The sequence below is a fragment of the Globicephala melas genome, chromosome 10, assembly GCF_963455315.2.
Source record: "Globicephala melas chromosome 10, mGloMel1.2, whole genome shotgun sequence".
Lineage (NCBI taxonomy): Eukaryota > Metazoa > Chordata > Mammalia > Artiodactyla > Delphinidae > Globicephala > Globicephala melas.
The window spans coordinates 69,350,878-69,371,274 of NC_083323.1; the positions used below are offsets into that span (position 1 = coordinate 69,350,878).

General features: G+C 34.7%; 1 protein-coding gene across 12 annotated transcripts in view; it reads right to left on the reverse strand.

The window, feature by feature from the left end:
• PPHLN1 (periphilin 1) overlaps positions 1-20,397 on the reverse strand; it is a 141,930-nt gene that overhangs the window by 49,262 nt on the left and 72,271 nt on the right. For all 12 annotated transcript variants that reach the window (XM_030835370.2, XM_030835371.2, XM_030835364.3 and 9 more), the window contains one exon: positions 14,063-14,182. In XM_030835370.2, the coding sequence (XP_030691230.1) occupies positions 14,063-14,182 (120 nt within the window). The remainder of the gene's footprint in view (positions 1-14,062; positions 14,183-20,397) is intronic.

Sequence of the window (20,397 nt, forward strand, 5' to 3'; positions counted from 1 at the left end):
AAATGATCCCATAAAAAGCCCAAGGCCGATTATCTTACTTTCTAAAAATACTTTTGATGAAAAGAGGAAAACTAAATAAATGAGGGAAAACTATTATTTAACTACAATGCATTAGTTTACTCAAAAATTTATTCTATGATAAATGCCAAGCACTGCTCAAGTGACACTAGATCTATCAATGAACAGAACAGACAAAAGTTCTTGGCTTCATGGAGCCTGCAGTAAGCAGTAACTTGGAAAGAGTAAAGTTTGAGCTAATATATTTTACTGTTGTATATTTTAGTTGGGTGGGAGGTGAAGGAGGAAATAAGAAAACTGTACTTATCACAAGTTTATCAAAAAACTTACGGTTTTTGTGATTGACGTAGCAGCAAACAGCAGTAGGTTTACAGAAGTCACAAGATATATATTAATTAGTGGTATTTTTCACCTGTAAGAGCAGTGGCATTCCAACATCTAATGTGTTGTACACTGCCACAATCTCTTTAGAGAGTAATTTGGCAATATTTATCAAAATGTACCACATATCCCTTTCACCAAGCACCTTCACCTGTAGGAACTTAATCTACAGATACACACATGAGCAACGAATGCTAAGATATGGTTGCCGTTAGTGGCAAATGATTGAAAACAACCTAAACGTCCATCAAGTAAATTATGCACTATCTAGAACCATGGAATACTAAGAAATCATTTAAAAGAATAAGAACAGTCTAAATATACTGCATAATGTATCCTAATTTTTCTCCTGGCAAGTCCTGAAGGTCATTCCCCATAAATATACTGCCAGTTGTGTCAAAAACAAAAGGGAAGAGGGAAGCATGGGTATATATACCTTTATGCATATATATGAACACACTATCTCTGGAGGGATATAACCTATGGGGAAAAAAATGATAGAAGAGGCTGTCTCAATAGGGATAACTTAGAAGACACTGTACCTATTCCAATGCCTTTTGAATTTCTGACATGTGCATGCATAATCTACTTTTTTAAAAAACCTGGTTTTTATAAGTCTGAGTTATATATCTTAAGGGATTTAAATTGAAAGTATACGAATCATTTAAGGGGAGAGGATTCTGGGAAGACAGCAGAATAGGAAGCACTAGCAATCTGTCTCCCAACCTACACAAAAAATTACACTGGCATAATGTCTGATTTAACTATTGTGGAACTCTGGACTCTGTTGAAGTCTTGTCCCTTCCGAGGAAGACATGGGTGGTAAAACTGAGGTTAAATTCAGCTCTTCACACAGTAGCAGCTGCCCATCTCCCACCCCTACCCACTTGGCAGGAAGCTGTGTACATGTTCCTAGAGCAGCTTACACATTGCTTATGGGAGTCGGACTGGGGAAAAAGTACCCTATCCTTCAAATATCAGGGAACTGTGCTCCGATCACTGATTGCTGCTTCTGATCAGAGGGGCAGACAAACAGGCGAACAGCCATTATTATTATACCTCCCCCGACTGTTGCAAGCCCCTCTTATTCTGACTGAAGTGACTTCCAGGGGATATAAAGGACCAGAACCCTCCCCCCTTCATTTTTCACACCTTCCTCTTTTGGGAGCCAGACATTAAAGATAAGAATGTTAAAAAAAAAAACTGTATACATGGGGGAAGTTAGAAAGTAAATGGGCACAACAAGGGAAAGGCTCAGAAAGAACAGAGAAGACTTTGTTTACACCTCAGACTGATCCTCAGTACAGAAACAGCCAACAATAAAAAACAAACAGTAACAACAACAACAACAAACCCAGCAAGCCCAGGGGAACAGGGGGAATCTGACTTACAGAGTTACCACATTATTAGATTCAAATGCCCAGTGTTCAACAAAAAAAATCACAAATCATACAAAGAAACGGCAAAGTACTGCTCATTCAAAGAAAAAAATGAATCAACAGAAACTGCTCCTGAAAAAGACCTAATGGCAGATCTACTGGATGAAAAAACTTTAAAATAACCATCTCTAAGATGCACAAAGAACTAAAGAAAGTTGTGGGAAAAGCCAAGAAAGCAATGTGTGAACAAAATAGAAATATCAATAAAGAAATAAAAAACCTAAAAGGAAATGAAAAAGAAATTTCATAGCTAATAAGACCAATAATTACAATAAAAAATTCACTAGAGGGATTCAAAGGCAGAAGAAAGAATCAGTGAACTTGAAAAACAGGACAAGGAAATAGGAAATTATTGCCTGAAGGACAGAAAGAAAAAAGATTGAAGAAAAGTGAACAGAACCTAAGGGATCTGTGGAGCACCATCAAGTGGACCAATATACACTTAATATATACATCCTTCTGGGAATCTCAGAAGGAGGAGAGAGAGAAAGGGGCAGAGAAGATACTTGAATGAATAATGGCTGTAAACTCCCAAATCTGATGAAAGACATGAATATAAACATCCAAGAAGCTCAAAAAAACCCAAGATGAACTCAAAGAAGCTCAAAAGGCACATTATAATCAAACTTTAAAGATAAAGACAAAGGGAGAATCTTGAAAGCAGCAAGAAATCATCATCATCAATACAAGGGGTCTTCAACTAAGATTAAGCAGATTTCTCATCAGAAACTTTGGAGGCCAGAAGACAGTGGACTGATATGTTCAAAGTGTTAAAAGAAAAAACTGCCAACAAAGACTGCTATATCCACCAAAACTGTCCTTCATAAGTGAGGGAGAAATTAAGACATTCCCAGATAAACAAAAGCTGAGGAAGTTCATGATACTAGATCTGTCATGCAAGAAATGCTTAAGGAAGCCCTGCAAGGTGAAATGAAAGGACTCTAGATTGTAACTCGAAGCTGTATGGAGGAATAAAGAGCTCAATGAAGTTAAATGCATAGTTAAAACAGCTAGTATTACTGTAAATAGTTGGAAACTGCACTTTTTATTTGCAGCATGATTTAGGAGACTATGACATTTAAAGAAAAAAATTATTAGTGTAAAAACTAGTATCACTGCAATGTTGGTTTATAACTCCAAGTCTTATTTTCTAGATAATTTAATATGCTAATGTATTTAAAATAATTATTAGTTTATGGTTTGGGGCGGCACACAATGTATAACGATGTAATTGTGGAACATCAACAAATGAGGAGGTAGACACAGAGCTGTAAAGGAGTACAGGCTTTGTATGTTATTGCAGGTAAGCTGGTATAAATTTAAATTAGTGTTACAATTTTAGGATGTTAAATGTCTTCTCCATTGTACCCACAGCTATAAAATATAAATATAAAATATATTTTATAAATATAAAATATATTATATTATATATTATATAATATATAATATATAATATAATATATATATATTATATAATTATATATTATATAATATAATTATATAATTTTATATATAATTATATAATATTATATATTATATAATATATAATATAATTATATAATTATATAATTATATAATTATATTATATAATATTATATTATATATATAATATATAATATAATATAATATAATATATAATATAATATAATATAATTATATTATAAATATAAAATATATATAAAGAAAACAGCTATAAAATATACACAAAAGGAAACAAGATAGAAATTTTAACATTTCACTACAAAAAATCAACTAAAAACAAAAGAAGACCTGAATGCAGGAAATGAAGAACAAAAAAGTTACAGGGCATATAGAATACAAATAGCACAATGACAGGAGTAAGTCCCTCCTCAGTAATTACTTTCAAGTGTAAATGGTTTAAATTCTCCAGTCCAAAGACAGAAATTGGCAGAATGAATAAAAACATATGATCCAACAATATGTTATCAACAAGAGATTCACTTGAGACCCAAAGGCACAAACAGGTGGAAACTAAAAGGATGGAAAAAAGATATTCCATGCACATAGTAAACAAAAGAGAGCAAGAGTGGCTATAATAATATCAGACAGATAAACTCTAAATAAAAAAAGGTTACCAGAGACAAGGACATTATGTATTAATAAAAGTTTCAATAAAGCAAGAAGATATAACAATTACAAATATTTACACACCTAATGACAAACTATAAAAATATATGAAACAAAACCTGACAAAACTGAAGGGAGAAATAAACAGTTTCACAATAATAAGTAAGGAAATAAGTAAGGGAATAGTGGGCTTAAGCAACACAATACACTAACTACATCTAACAGACATATACAGAACAATCCACCAAACTTCAACAGAGTATACATTCTTCTCAAGTGCACATGGAACATTTCCCTGTATTGGGGCACATATTAAGTCTCAACAGATTTAAAAAGAAAAATCTGGAAAATTCACAAAATTCTGGAAATTAATGTACTTTTAAACAAACAAAGAAAAATCACAAGGGAAAGTAAGAAATACTTAGAGATGAATGAAAATGAAAACACAACATACCAATGAAAAGAAAACAAAATGCAGTACACACACACACTGCTATACTTAAAATAGATAACCAACAAGGACTTACTGTAAAAAAATTTTTAAAAAAAGAATGTACTCCTAGCCCATCCAAAAACCCCAATCAATTTCCCAAAATATCACTAAAGTATCTTTTAAACCTATTTAAAAATCCACTAAGGAATTCTAAATAATATAAAGCATTTAACACACACACACACACACACACACACAATATAGTACACACATACACAGTGGAATATTACTCAGCCTTTTAAAAGAAACAGGAAATTCTACAATATGCTACTACATGGATGAACCTAGAAGACACTATGCATAATGAAATAAGCCAGTCACACAAAAAAAATACTATATGATTCCACTTAAGTACTTAAAGTAGTTAAAATCATAATGACAGAAAGCATAATAGTGGTTGCCAGGGACTGAGGGAGGGAGAGAATAAACTGATAAAATTGCTTTGGAGAGTTGTTGTTTAATTGGTGTAGAGTTTCAGTTTTACAGGTGAAAAGAGTTAAGGGGATGGAGGGTGGTGATGTGCATAATAATGTGAATGTATTTAATACCACTGAACTATACACTTAAAATGGTTAAGATGAGCCTTAAATGACACAATAGACCAGATAGATTTAATTGATATTTATAGGACATTCCATCCAAAAACAGCAGATTACACTTTCTTCTCAGGTGCACATAGAACATTCTCCATGATAGATCACATCTTGGGTCACAAATCAAGCCTCAGTAAATTTAAGAAAACTGAAATCATATCAAGCATCTTTTCTGACCACAACGCTATGAGGTTAGAAATCAATTACGGGGAAAAAAACGTAAAAAATACAAACACAAGGAGGCTAAACAATACGTTATTAAATAACCAAGAGATCACTAAAGAAATCAAAGAGGAAATCAAAAAATACCTACAGACAAATGACAATGAAAACATGACAATCCAAAACCTATAGGATGCAGCAAAAGCAGTTCTAAGAAGGAAGTTTATAGCAATACAAGCCTACCTCAAGAAACAAGAAAAATCTCACATAAACAATCTAAACTTACACCTAAAGGAACTAGAGAAAGAAGAACAAACAAAACCCAAAGTTAGCAGAAGGAAAGAAATCATAAAGATCAGAGCAGAAATAAATGAAATAGAAACCAAGAAAACAATAGTAAAGCTCAATAAAACTAAAAGCTGGTTCTTGGAGAAGATAAACAAAATTGATAAACCATTAGCCAGACTCATCAAGAAAAAGAGGGAGAGGACTCAAATCAATAAAATTAGAAATGAAAAAGGAGAAGTTACAACAGACACCACAGAAATACAAAGCATCCGAAGAGACTACTACAAGCAACTCTATGCCCATAAAATGGATAACCTGGAAGAAATGGACAAATTTTTAGAAAGGTATAACCTTCCAAGACTGAACCAGGAAGAAATAGAAAATGTGAACAGACCAATCACAAGTAATGAAATTGAAACTGTGATTAAAAATCTTCCAACAAACAAAAGTCCAGGACCAGATGGCTTCATAGGTGAATTCTATCAAACGTTTAGAGAAGAGCTAACACCCATCCTTCTCAAACTCTTTCAAAAAACTGCAGAGGAAGGAACACTCCCAAACTCATTCTATGAGGCCACAATCACCCTGATGCCAAAACCAGACAAAGATACCACAGAAAAAGAAAATTACAGACCAATATCACTGATGAATATAGATGCAAAAATTCTCAACAAAATACTAGCAAATAGAATCCAACAACACATTAAAAGGATCACACACCATGATCAAGTGGGATTTATCCCAGGGATGCAAGGATTCTTCAATATAGGCAAAGCAATCAATGTGATACACCATATTAACAAATTGAAGGAGAAAAACCATATGATCATCTCAATAGATGCAGAAAAAGCTTCTGACAAAATTCAACACCGATTTATGATTAGAACTCTCCAAAAAGTGGGCACAAAGGGAACCTACCTCAACATAGTAAAGGCCACATACGACAAACCCACAGCAAACATCATTCTCAATGGTGAAAAACTGAAAGCATTTCCTCTAAGATCAGGAACGAGACAAGGATGTCCACTCTCACCACTGTTATTCAACATAGTTTTGGAAGTCTTAGCCACGGCAATCAGAGAAGAAAAAGAAACAAAAGGAATACAAATTGGAAAAGAAGAAGTGAAACTGTCACTGATTGCAGATGACATGATACTATACATAGAGAATCCTAAAGATGCCACCAGAAAACTACTAGAGCTAATCAATGAATTTGGTAAAGTTGCAGGATAAAAAATTATTGCACAGAAATCGCTTGCATTCCTATACACTAATGATGAAAAATCTGAAAGAGAAATTAAGGAAACACTCCCATTTACCATTGCAACAAAAAGATTAAAATACCTAGGAATAAACCTACCTAGGGAGACAAAAGACCTGTATGCAGAAAACTATAAGACACTGATTAAGAAAATTAAAGATGATACCAACAGATGGAGAGATATACCACGTTCTTGGATTGGAAGAATCAACATTGTGAAAATGACTATACTACCCAAAGCAATCTACAGATTCAGTGCAATCCCTAGCAAATTACCAATGGCATATTTTACAGAACTAGAACAAAAAAATCTTAAAATTTGTATGGAGACACAAAAGACCCCAAATAGCCAAAGCAGTCTTGAGGGAGAAAAATGGAGCTGGAGCAATCAGACTTCCTGACTTCAGACTATACTACAAAGCTACAGTAATCAAGAGAGTATGGTACTGGTACAAAAACAGAAATATAGATCAATGGAACAGGATAGAAAGCCCAGAGATAAACCCATGCACCTATGCTCAACTCATCTATGACAAAGGAGGCAAGGATATACAAGAGAAAAGACACTTTCTTCAGTAAGTGGTGCTGGGAAAGCTGGACAGCTACATGTAAAAGAATGAAATTAGAACACTCCCTAGTACCATACACAAAAATAAACTCAAAATGGATTAGAGACCTAAATGTAAGACTGGACACTATAAAACTCTTAGAGGAAAACACAGGAATAACACTCTTTGACATAAATCACAGCCAGATCTTTTTTGATCCACCTCCTAGAGTAATGGAAATAAAAACAAAAATAAACAAATGGGACCTAACGAAACCAAAGCTTTTGCACAGCAAAGGAAACCATAAACAAGACGAAAAGACAACCCTCACAATGGGAGAAAGTATTTGCAAACGAATTAACGGACAAAGGATTAATCTCCAAAATATATAAATAGCTCATGCAGCTCAATATTAAAAAAACAAACAAGCCAATCCAAAAATGGGCAGAAGACATAAATAGACATTTCTCCCAAGAAGACATACAGATGGCCAAGAAGAACATGAAAAGCTGCTCAACATCACTAATCATTAGAGAAATGCAAATCAAAACTACAATGAGGTATCACCTCACACCAGTTAGAATGGGCATCATCAGAAAATCTACAAACAACAAATGCTTGAGAGGGTGTGGAGAAAAGGGAACCCTCTTGCACTTTTGGTGGGAATGTAAATTGATACAGCCACTATGGAGAACAGTATGGAGGTTCCTTAAAAAACTAAAACTAGAATTACCGTATGACCCAGCAATCCCACTACTGGGCATATATACCCAGAGAAAAACATAATTCAAAAAGACACATGCTCCCCCAGTTTTCATTGCAGCACTATTTACAATAGCCAGGTCATGGAAGCAACCTAAATGCCCATCAACAGACGAATGGATAAAGAAGATGTGGTATATATATGCAATGGAATATTACTCAGCCATAAAAAGGAACAAAATTGGGTCATTTGTAGAGACGTGGATGAATCTAGAGACTGTCATACAGAGTGAAGTAAGTCAGAAAGAGAAAAACAAATATCGTATATTAACGCATATATGTAACCTCAAAAAATGGTACAGATGAACTGGTTTTGCAGGGCAGAAATTGAGACACAGATGTACAAAACAAACGTATGGACCCCAAGGGGGAAAGCGGTGGGGGCGGGGTGTGTGATGGTGGGATGAATTGGGAGATTGGGATTGACATGTAGACACTAATATGTATAAAATGGATAACTAATAAGAACCTGCTGTATAAAAAAAAAAAAAGATACCTGTGTCCCTACTGCCACCTAATGGTTCTTTGAGCATTAAGGTTTCCATTGCGTAGTTCTTTTTTTCCCAACTGCTGACACTATACCAATAAACTGGCTAAATGTGACCATATCAAACTATGTACCACTAGTCTTACTGTGGCAAAACTCTGGGGCTCATTCTGGCTTCTGGAAAAAGTCATGTTAACTGTCTCCTTTTTCCTCTTTGCATTTGGGAATGTATATCCCCGTACTCCCCATGGTTGTTTGGTGTAAGTATCCTTTTAAAAAAAGATTGTTTTATTATCTATCCACTGTGCAATAAAAGTGATGTGGAACGTAAAAAAAAAAAAAAAACCAGTTAAGATGGAAGTTTTATGTTATATGTATTATACTACAACAAAAAATAATTTAAGAAATAAATCACAATATCAGTATATGGTTTCTAACACTAGACAGACAACAGTTCATTTCAGATGATGTCAAGAAAGATTATTTATACTGTGTTCTGACTACCCCACAGTCAAAATAATTCTGCCACTAGATTCCATCTTAGTTAGGTCAATGCAAAACAAACAAAACAAAAAGTTATTAAAACACACTCAAAATAGGAACTTCAAGCTTCATCATAATTCTAGACCTACATACAAAAATATAAATTGATGAGCATAATAAACACATCAGAGTAGATGAGTTTTGGGAAAATAAAAGGCAAGTAACGAAGAGAGAAATAACTTGAATTGACACTAAAAGAGCTCATTAGTTACAGTAATCAAAACAGTATGATACCAGCATAAAAAGAGACACATAGGCCAAATGGAACAGAACTGAAAGTCCTGAAATAAACCCATGCATATATGGCCAACTAATATTTCACAGAGGAGGCCAGAATACTCAACGGAGAAAAGAAAGTTTCTCCAATAAATGGTGCTGAAGAAATCAGGTTATTCACATGTCAAAGAAGGAAACTAGAGCCCTAACATACACTATTCACAAAAATTGACTCAAAATGCACTAAAGACTTAAATGTAAGACTGGAAACCATAAAACTCCTACAAGAAAACAGGAAAGAGAGTTCCTTGATATGGGTCTTGGCAATGACTTTTTAGATATGACATCTAAAACACAAGCAACAAAATAAAAAATAAACAAGTGACATTATATCAAACTATGAACCTTCTGCACAGCAAAAGAAATGATTAACAAAATGAAAGACAAACTACAGAATGGGAAAAAATATTTGCAAATCATATATGTGGACAAAGAGTTAATATCCAAAATAAAGAACTCATACAACTCAATAGCAAAAAAAACAAAAAAAACCCCACACAAAACCAAATAATACGATTAAAAAATGGGCAAAGGACCTGAATATAAATTTTTCCAAAGAAGATACACGAATGGCCTACAGGTACATGAAAAGGTGCTCAACATCCCTAATCATTAGGGAAATGCAAATCAACACCACAATGAAATATCACCTCACACCTCTTAGAATGACCAGCCTCAAAAGGACAAGATGTAACAAATGCTGGGAGGATGTGGAGAAAAGGGAACCTTTGTGCACTGTTGGTGGGATTGTGAATTGGTACAGTCGCTACAGAAAACAGTATGAGATTCCTCAAAAAATTAAAAAGAGAACTACCATATGATCCAGCAATTCCACATCTGGGTATATATTTGAAGAAAATGAAAACACTAACTCGAAAACGTACATGCACCCCAATGTTCATAGCTGCATAATTTACAATAGCCAAGATACAGAAGCAACCTAAGTATCAATCAACTGATACACAGACAAAGAAGTTACATGCACAATAAAATATTATTCAGCCATAAAAGAAAGAAATTCTGCCATTTGCAACAACATGGATGGACCTTGAGTGCACCATGGTAAGTGATATAAGCCAGACAGAGAGAGACAAAAACTGTATGATCTCACTTATATATGGAATTGTTTTAAAAACTCATAGAAAAAGAGATCATATCCATGGTTACCAGAGGTGAGGGCTGGGGAGTAGTGGGGTGGGAATTGGATGAAGGTGGTCAAAAGGTACAAACTTCCAGTTATAAGATAAATAAGTACTGAGGACGTAATGTACAACATGGTGTTTATAGTTAACAATGCTGTATGGTGTATTTGAAAGTTGACAAGAGAGTAAATCCTAAGAGTTCTCATCACAAGGAAAAAAATATTTTTCTTTTTTGTGGTGTTTATATGAGACAATGGATATTAACTAAACTTACTGTGATAATCATTTCACAATATATGTAAGTCAATTCATTATGCTGTACACCTTAAACTTATACAGTGCTGTATGTCAATTACATTTCAGTAAAACTGGAAAAAAAGAGCTTATTAGTAATTAAATTTAGTTTAGTTCATTAGATATATATTATCCAAGGTACTGGAGGGAAAACAAGACATGAGATACATTCTATCTATCTATCTATCTAAATAACTAGACAAGTAAAAGAAATTTTTAATAAAGGCAATATAAGGTCATCAGTGAAATAGTGGCAAAAAACTTTACAACAGGAAAGGAAGAAAAGTGGAATCAAGAAAGATATTGAGTCTTATTATCTCGAGCACTATTGATTTCACTGAATGGATCTGAATTTGAAAGAGGGCCATGGAACTTGGGCATACTTCACTAGGGACAGGGTAAGCGGAAAATAACACCTGATACATGGAAACAACATAATTCACATTTTCACATTTAAATAAGAAACATTTAAAATTTTTCTTCTGCAGCAAGAAGCAACAACCTGCTCTACTGCGACATTCTAATAATCTCTGAATAATTTGCTTTTCATTTTGATAGCCAAAAGCAAAACTCTCATGGCCATATATTTACAGATAGTAAATTATATCTCTACCAAACTTGACTGCAAGCTCTTTGAAAGCTAAGATGATGTCTCTAATGCAGTGTTTGACACAAACAGACACAGAATGAATATTTAGTGAATTTAAATAAACTATGAGAAAGCCAGTATAGTATTATTTTCTGAAAATACATGCCTTAAAACACTAATCCTAAAATTAGCACTGTGAAAAAAAATTCAAGCCAAAAATTTGATAAATTATGCAAACTTTATTATTCATCCTCCTGTCACAGACCACTGATGAGCATATTAACATATTAAAATCTCTGAAAAGTGCTGAAGTGCCAAAATCAACCTACTCTTTTAAATCTAGCATTTCCCAAATGTAAGGGGGCTAACAGAATCTTTTTTGTTCTTCCTCAGACCACTAAGACCCTTCAGAATTATCATTCTATCAAATACTTTGGGAAATTCTCTATTAGAGTCCAAAAGGTAAATGTATGCAAACTGTTACAGAAGAATGAACTATAATATTCCTGAATATTTAAACATATCACTGAATTTACCTTCAATTTCACTGGACTCTCTATAAACTACATGGTCTCCCAACCAAATTGCTTAAAACTATATTGATGACAGCAAGAGAAGATAAACTGGAAACTTAAATATTTAATCTCCTCTCTATTCAACAGCTAATATAAAGATTGTCACAATCAGATTTAAACACACACACACACACACACACACACACACACACACACACACACACACCACTATGCCAAACTCTTCCACAGCATCAAAGTCCTTTTTTCCTTCCACCTTATTCTTTCAAATCAGAAAGGAGTTTATAGAACCAAAGTCAAAATTCTCAAAAAGTTTATTTCTCATAAAACATAGATCACTGAAATGAGCAACTATTTAAAAACTACCCAAAAACAAATGTGACTATCTGTGCCCAAAAGACAGAGTATCGTTAAGAATTTCTCAACTGCTTTATCTCCAGTATGGAAAAGTATCAATGTAACTTGAAGAACATTTAGATGCTACAAGATTGATAATGCTGCTCAACACTCATGATGCACACCAACTAACAAACATACTCAAGTAATCTCAACCCTGTTCTCACCTTGCCTTTGGTCCAACAAAAAATCATGTCTGACCTATGACCCACATATAGATTTTTAGGATTACTGACTTCTCATTAATTCAAAACCTAGCAAATTCTGGGCATATTTTAGAGAAAAAACAAGAAGCCTGAAAAAAAAGTCTTTCTAGACCCAATATCACTGACTATTCAGAGTCAAAATCCAGTCAAGCAATGAAAAAAGACTATAAATAGAATATTTAAAATCTGGAAAAGGTGGATAATGAGATATTTTTTTTTAAATTAAGAGATATCAAAAATGATGAGAGGGGAGAAAGAATGTATCTTAATAAAGCTTTGCTAATTGAAGATTTAGGAAACAAAAAATTAAGTATTTTTGGAAGTTTTTGGTTTAAGTACTCTGAGAAAAATTATCAGCTGTCCAAATTAGCAATTTTAAAGCACATATTTCTATTATTAATATAAAAACCATTATTCTAAATTATTAAGGAAAATAGGCAAACTGACCCTATTAATGTATTAGTGTATTGTTCACGCTTTTAAATAGTGCTAGAAAGGTACCAAAGAAGGACAGCTTGATATATTTATATATTTACTTGAAAATACACGTAAATATCTATTATTATAGCTACAGTAACAAGGAAACCTTGACCTATTTAAGAACAACTGATAGCTAAATGACAGATCAGCATTTTAAAAAAGAAAGGCTCTATTTCTGAGTACTGATAGGGTTTGTACTGGTTTGTACTTTCTATGAGCAGTGTACATTAGTAATTTTGGAAAGGATCTTTTCATAGTGTATTAAGATGTATGTAGGTATACAATTTGTACATCGAATTCTAATGCTTGATCTGTTTTATCAAAGGACCTTCCTTAAAAGGCAACCAAAAATATATTGTAAAGTGAGAAATCTCCTCCGAATATACATAATTTGTCATCGTACAGAGATTTTTATATTCTCTGCCAGGTCAAAATAATTCCTCTAGTAACAAATTTTAAATCTAGAAGCTTAACTTGGCCCACAAAATATCTGTATTTCCCTCTATTACAGGTTATAGAGAAATTTTTCAGTTCATTTTCAAATATTTTAATGAAAACATTCTATAAAGAGTATTCTGTGGACCCAAAAATGTTCTCATTTTTTGGTACTCAAGACTCATCAAAAAGTACAGGTAGACCAAATAATGCATAATTGCATTTCTTGGAATATTTATGAGATAATTTGCATAGAATATAACATGCAATATAAATATAGCCCAAGATCAAAGGTTTAATTAGATTTTTGTTCTGAATTCACTGATTTATGACTAGTGGCTTAGCATGATTTCTAGAAATACTTTTAAAAGCTCACAAAAGAAGGATATAAATATTGCATTTTCCTTATACTCCATATTTATACTATTCTTACACTTCTAAACTACTAGAGACATTCAGACATAGTGTAATTACTGAATTCAGAGTCATTTATATTCATTCTATTATTGTGTGTGGTAAAATTTAATAATCCATGAGGACATTTTCCCCAAATATACTTTAAAACACTAGAACTAAAATTTTCATCAATAATTTAAAATCCAGGCAAAACTCTCAGATGTGAAACATAAAGAAGAAATTTTGCCTTACCTCATACTCAGAAATTTCAGGTAAGTTACTTTCATCTGCCTTCTCTAGCTTTTCAGCAGCCCACTTGCTTGCAGCCTCAGCAAGTTCCTTTTCCGTTAGCCGACTGGGTTTATCTAACACCTAATAAAAACAAAAGAATGGTTCTGTTACAGTTCTCAAGGGCTTTTAAATTGCAAATACATCAAGAAGTATACCCCACTTACACATGAAATCATTTAAGCCTTCAAATTTATAAAGAGAACAAGTACGTTCTTCGCTTTTTCAAAAATATTCAACACAGAATTTCGTTAAGTTGCAATTTTGGGGGGACATATAGACTAAATCTGACTCCTACTTTCATTTATATAAAGCTTTAGAAATTCATCTAAGGAACGAAACGAAAAACACTGACAGCTAATATACTAAATATTATTTAGAATATACAAGACATTATACTGATTTCAACTTTGTATCTTTAATTATATTCAATGAAATAACCAATGCCAAAATTTCATCAAGGTAAATTTCTAATTAATGAAACAGAAAAGTCCAGATATGCTATTTTATACTTTGTAATAGTTTATATAAATCCTACTCTTTACATGAAATGTATACACTTAAATTTCATTTTTTGATACTATCACTACTTCCCTTCTCCAACCACATACAATACTAAACAAAGTATAGGATTTGGAGTTACAGACAAAGCTGGGTTTGAATAGCGGTTTCATCACTAGTGAGGGTAGATGATTTTATATACATAACTTATGACACTGTGAGCCTTCATTTTCTCATTTACAAAACAGGGATTAATAATATTATATTCACTCTTAAAGTAGTTGTGAGAATCAAGGGAAGTAACAGACCTGAAAGCATCCAGCATAACGCTTGGTACTTTAATTTTGTCTCCATCTCTTACTTCTATAAAGTCACATCATTGATTCTAAATATACCTCCTCTGGATGACAGTGTCAGTAAAAATCCCCATGTTATGGTATACTATCATTTATAAAGCACTTACACATGCAAACCAAAAAAAGGTATTTTAATTAAATGGAATTCCATGAAGGTGGCTAGACTTTATCACCCCCAACTTATAAACCAAAAAACTGAATGTCAAAAGGTTAGTGATTTGTACACAGTTACCAATAAATGCTGAGCTGGAAGTTAAAGCTAGGTCTTCTAGATGAGTAAGGCCCTTGACCACCTTCAATTCAATTTACCAAAAAACTGGTTTGCCATCCATAGTGTTTACTAGAAGATAATCACAGTGTATCTACATGGAGTATTTCCATGGCCACTGAGTAAGTCTCAATATCTTATTCCAAAGTCCTACCCATACATAAGGTTAAAAAGATATAAGCAATACCTTTACTATTACTTAGTAATAAGGTTAAAAAGTTTTTTTAAAAATAAGAAACACAAACAAAAATATTTTTTTAAATGTACACCTCACTTTTCTTTGGTACCTGTTTTGAAGAGAAAGAGCAAAAACAAAACAAAACATTGTAAATTATCTCTAGTAAAGAAGGAAGCAAAATCTTTTATAACTGAATCCTTCTATTCAACCATCATTAACTCTGTACACTTAAAAAACTCTCATTTGAAACTGACTTCTAACAGCAGAAAATAAACTCTGAAAAACTATTCCTACATGACAGTAACCATAATGTTTCAAAGAAAAAGTCCTCCACCATATCAGGAAATCTAGGTAATAAAGCTAGCATGTAACCCTGGGAAGAGGACACAGGAAGCTATACTTCCCCAATATATAAAATGATTATAGATCTAAAATTCTGAAATTTTAATTCCATTCTAAGACAAAAATGCAAACATCTAAAATAAAATGTCAGATGAAAATATCTAAAATCCATTAGGGTTGGATTTGATGGTTAAAATATATTTTCATCACGTACCACAAAGTCCTATGCTATAACATACTCACACCACATTATAGTTCAAGGGAAATAAATATTTCAAATATCATAATTTAAATATTCATAGTGACTTAGATGGGTATTATTTACTCTTCATTCATTTCTAGCTGGGGAAAAAAAAAAAAAAACAAAACCAAGCCAGTGTTTCAGATGGGTAAAGCACCCTTGATATGATAAGAAAGAACCAAAAAATCCAATCAATCTTTCCTATTCAAAATCCAGCATTCTAGCATCCTCAGACTTCTGGGAAAGCTCCAAAAACACAAGTTGTCACAAAGACACCTTTTCTTTTTTCCATTTGAGGCAGAGAAGCAGCTGCCCACTGAACACCAGCACAGACCACCAACTGATATCTTTTCTTACAGAAAAGCCAAACATACCAAAGACAGAAAACAAAAAGAAGTGAAGAAAGACGAGAATAGAAGTAACAACAGTTATGGAAAGAGAAACAGTGTGAGGTTGGTGAAGAGAACCTCAGCAACACCCCAAAGTTTTAAGTTTTGAGGATTAGAACCATGCACCTTTTCAACACGTTTTCAGATGCTGAGAAGGAAGGACTGAGAAGAATGATGCAGTGAAAACTGGCTATGTCCTTGAGAAAATTATTTAACATCTAAGCCTTTTCCATAAAATGGAGATATATACCCACTTTTTTTAAATTGCAAAATAATCACAACCTTAGCATTAGCTAACACCTGCATCATGTCACATAATTACCATTTCTTTTTTGTGGTGAGAACATCAAAGATCTCTTAGCAAATTTCAATTATACAGGAGAGTATTATTAACTATAATAACTATGCTATATATTAGATACCCAGAACTCATTCATATTATAGCTTCAAGTTCATAATCTTTGACCAACATCTCCCCTTTTCTCCTGTCCCCCAGACTCTGGTAACAACCCTTCTTTCTGTGAATTTGACTTTTTTAGATTCCACATGTCATCAGGATCATAGAATACTTGTCTTTCTCTGTCTGGCTTATTTCACTTAGCATAATGTCCTCAAGGTCCATCCATTTTGTCACAAATGGTAAGATGTTCACCTTTTTCATGGTCGAATAATATTCCATCATGTATGTATACAATATTTTCTTTATCCATTCATTGAGGGCAGGTTAGGTTGTTTCTACATCTTGGCTATAGTGAATAATGCTGCAACGAACACAGAAATGCAGGGGAGTTCCCTGGTGGCCTAGTGGTTAGGATTCAAGGCTTTCACTGCCATGGGCCAGGTTCAATTCCCCCCGCCAAAAAAAATGCAGATATCTCCTTGAAATACTGTTTTCATTTCCTTTGATTTCTTTAGTGATCCATTGGTTGTTTAGTAGCATACCGTTTTGCCTCCAATGTGTTTGTGTTTTTTGCAGGTTTTTCCCTTGTAGTTGATTTCTACTTTCATAGCCTTGTGGTCAGAAAAGATGTCTGATACGATTTCAATTTTCTTAAATTTACCAAGGCTTGTTTTGTGGCCTAGCAAGTCATCTATCCTGGAGAAAGTTCCACATGCACTTGAAAAGAATATGCATTCTGCTGCTTTCCGGATAGAATGCTCTCTATAAATTAATTAAGTCCATTTAGTCTAATGTGTTATTTAAGGCCTATGTCTCCTTATTGATTTTCTGTCTAGATGATCTGTCCACTGATGTAATAAGTGGGGTGTTAAACTCCCCTCCTATTATTGTGTTACTATTGATTTCTCCTTTTATGTCTGTTAATATTTGCCTTATACATTGAGGTGCTCCAATGTTGGGTGCATATATATTTACAACTGTTATATCTTCTTCTTGGATTGACCCTTTGATCATTATGTAGTGTCCTTCTTTGTCTCTCGTGACAGTCTTTATTTAAAGTCTATTTTGTCTGATATAAGTACTGCTATACTTATATAGCTTTCTTTTGATTTCCATTTGTATGGAATATCTTTCTTCATGCCCTTCCTTTCAGTCTGTATGTATCTCTACATCTGCAGTGAGTCTTTTGTAGACACCATATATATGAGTCTTGTTATTGTATCCATGAAGCCACTCTATGTCTTTGGTTGGAGCATTTAGTCTGTTTACACTTAAGAGAATTAGCAATATGTATGTTCTTATTGCCATTTTGGTAGACCTTCCCCCCCCCTTTCTTCATTTTTTCTCATCTCTTGTGATTTGATGACTAATCTTAGTATTATGTTTGGATTCCTTTTTCTTTTTTGTGTGTATATATATTATAGATTTTTGGTTTGTGGTTACCATGAGGTTTCTGTGTAACAGTATATTAAGTTGCTGATCTCTTAATTTCAAATGCATTTTTAAAACCCTGCATTTGTACCCTCCTCCCCTCACGATTACTGTCTTTATCTTATTTTACATCTAATTGTTTTGTGTATCCCTTCACTGCTTATTGTGGATACAGATGATTTTACTACTTTTGTCTTTTAACCTCCTTACTAGCTTTGTGTGTAGATGATTTCCTACCTTTACAGTACGTTTGCCTTTACTGGTAAGCTTTTTCATTTCATAATTTTCTTGTATTCTTGTTGTGGCCTTTTCTTTTTCACCTAGAGAAGTTCCTTTACCATTTGTTGTAAAGCTGGTTTGGTGGTGCTGAATTCTTTTAGCTTTTGCTTGTCTGTAAACCTTTTGATTTTAAATCAACCCTGACTGAGAGCCTTGCTGGGTAAAGTATTCTTGGTCACAGGTTTTTCCCTTTCATCACTTTTAAATATACCGTGCCACTACCCTCTGGCCTGCAGAGTTTCTGCTGAAAAATCAGCTGATAGTTTTACGGAAGTTCCCTTGTATGTTATTTGTTGCATTCCCCTTGCTGCTTTTAATACTCACTTTATCTTTAATTTGTGTCATTTTGATTACTATGTGTCTCAGCAGGTTCCTCTTTGGGTTAATCTGGAACAGGGCTCTCTGCGCTTCCTGGACTTGGGTAACTGTTTCCTTTTCCAGATTAAGGACATTTTCAGCTATTACGTCTTCAAATACGTTCTCTTTCCTTTTCTCTCTCTCTTCTCCTTCCGAGACCCCTATAATGTGAATATTAGTGTGCTTCATGTTGTCCCAGAGGTCTCTTAAACTGTCCTAATTTCTTCATTCTTTTTTTTCTATTCAGTGGCAGTGATTTCCACTACTCTCTCTTCCAGCTCACTGATCTGTTCTTCTGTATCATTTAGTCTACTATTGATTCATTCTAGCATATTTTTTATTTCAGTTATTGTATTCTTCACCTCTGCTGTTCTTTATATTTCCTAACTCTTTGTTAAAAACTTCTCACTCTGTGCATCCATTCTCCTCCCAAGTTCTTTGATCATCTTTATGATCATTACTCTGAACTCTTTTACACGTAGACTGCCTATCTTCACTTAGTTCTTCTTCTGGGGTTATAGCTTGTTCCTTTCTAGAACATAGTCCTCTGCTGCCTCATTTTGTCTAAGCTGCTCTTTGTATTTTTATGTATGTGGTAGGTAGGTTATGTTTCTCCACATTGGAGAAGTAGCCTTCTGTAGGAGATCCGTTGTGTCCTAGCAGTACACTCCCCCCGCCCCTCATCACCTAAGCTATATGCTCTAGGCGTTCCCCCTAAAAGGGCTGTGTGGGTCCTCCTGTCATGGTGGGCTAACTACGTGGGTAGTCTGGTAGGCTTGGTTGGCCCCTAGTCCAGTTGGCTGCCCCCTAGTCCAGTTGGTTGCCAGGCCCTGCCTTGTGAAGATGCTGCTGGCTACTGTTTAGTGGGGCCTGGTCACAAGTTGGCTGGTTGCAGAACCCTCGGGGGCCCCAGAGCTAGTGCTGGCTCACTGGTGGGCAGAGTCAGGGTCTCAAAGACTCTAGAGCTGTTGCCCACACACTGGCAGGTGAAGCCAGATCCGGGGTTAGTGCTGGACTACTGGCAAGCAGAACTGCTTCCTGGAGTCTGGCTGCAGGGCCAGGGATCCCAGAGCTCATTTCAGATTGCTGGAGTAGGGGAGAGGCAAGTTCCTGAAACAGTTGGGTATGGGGTCTGGGGTGTCCTGAAGGTCGTGTTGGCCCGCTAGTGGTCAGGGCCAGGGCACAGCTGGTCCCAGGGTAGGGTCTGGCTTGCTTCTGCTGGTGGGTGAGGCTGGTCTAGAGGCTAGCGTAGGCTTCCTGGCAGGAAGGGCTGGTGCCTGTCCTCTGGTGGTTAGAGCTGGGTCTTGGCCCTTTGGTGGGTAGGGCTGTGTCTAGGGGTGTGTCTAGAGGTCAGGAAGTCTTTAGGCAGGCTGTCTATTGATAGATGGGGTTGTGTCCCCACCCAGTTAGTTGTTTGACCGAGGCACCCCAGCACTGATCCCTACAGGTTGCTGAGTGGGGCCAGGTCTTGGTGCTAATGAGCCAAGATGACAGCAGCCAGCAACAGTGTTCATGTGTTTGAGCGTTCCCTAATATGTCTGCCACCAGTGTCCATGT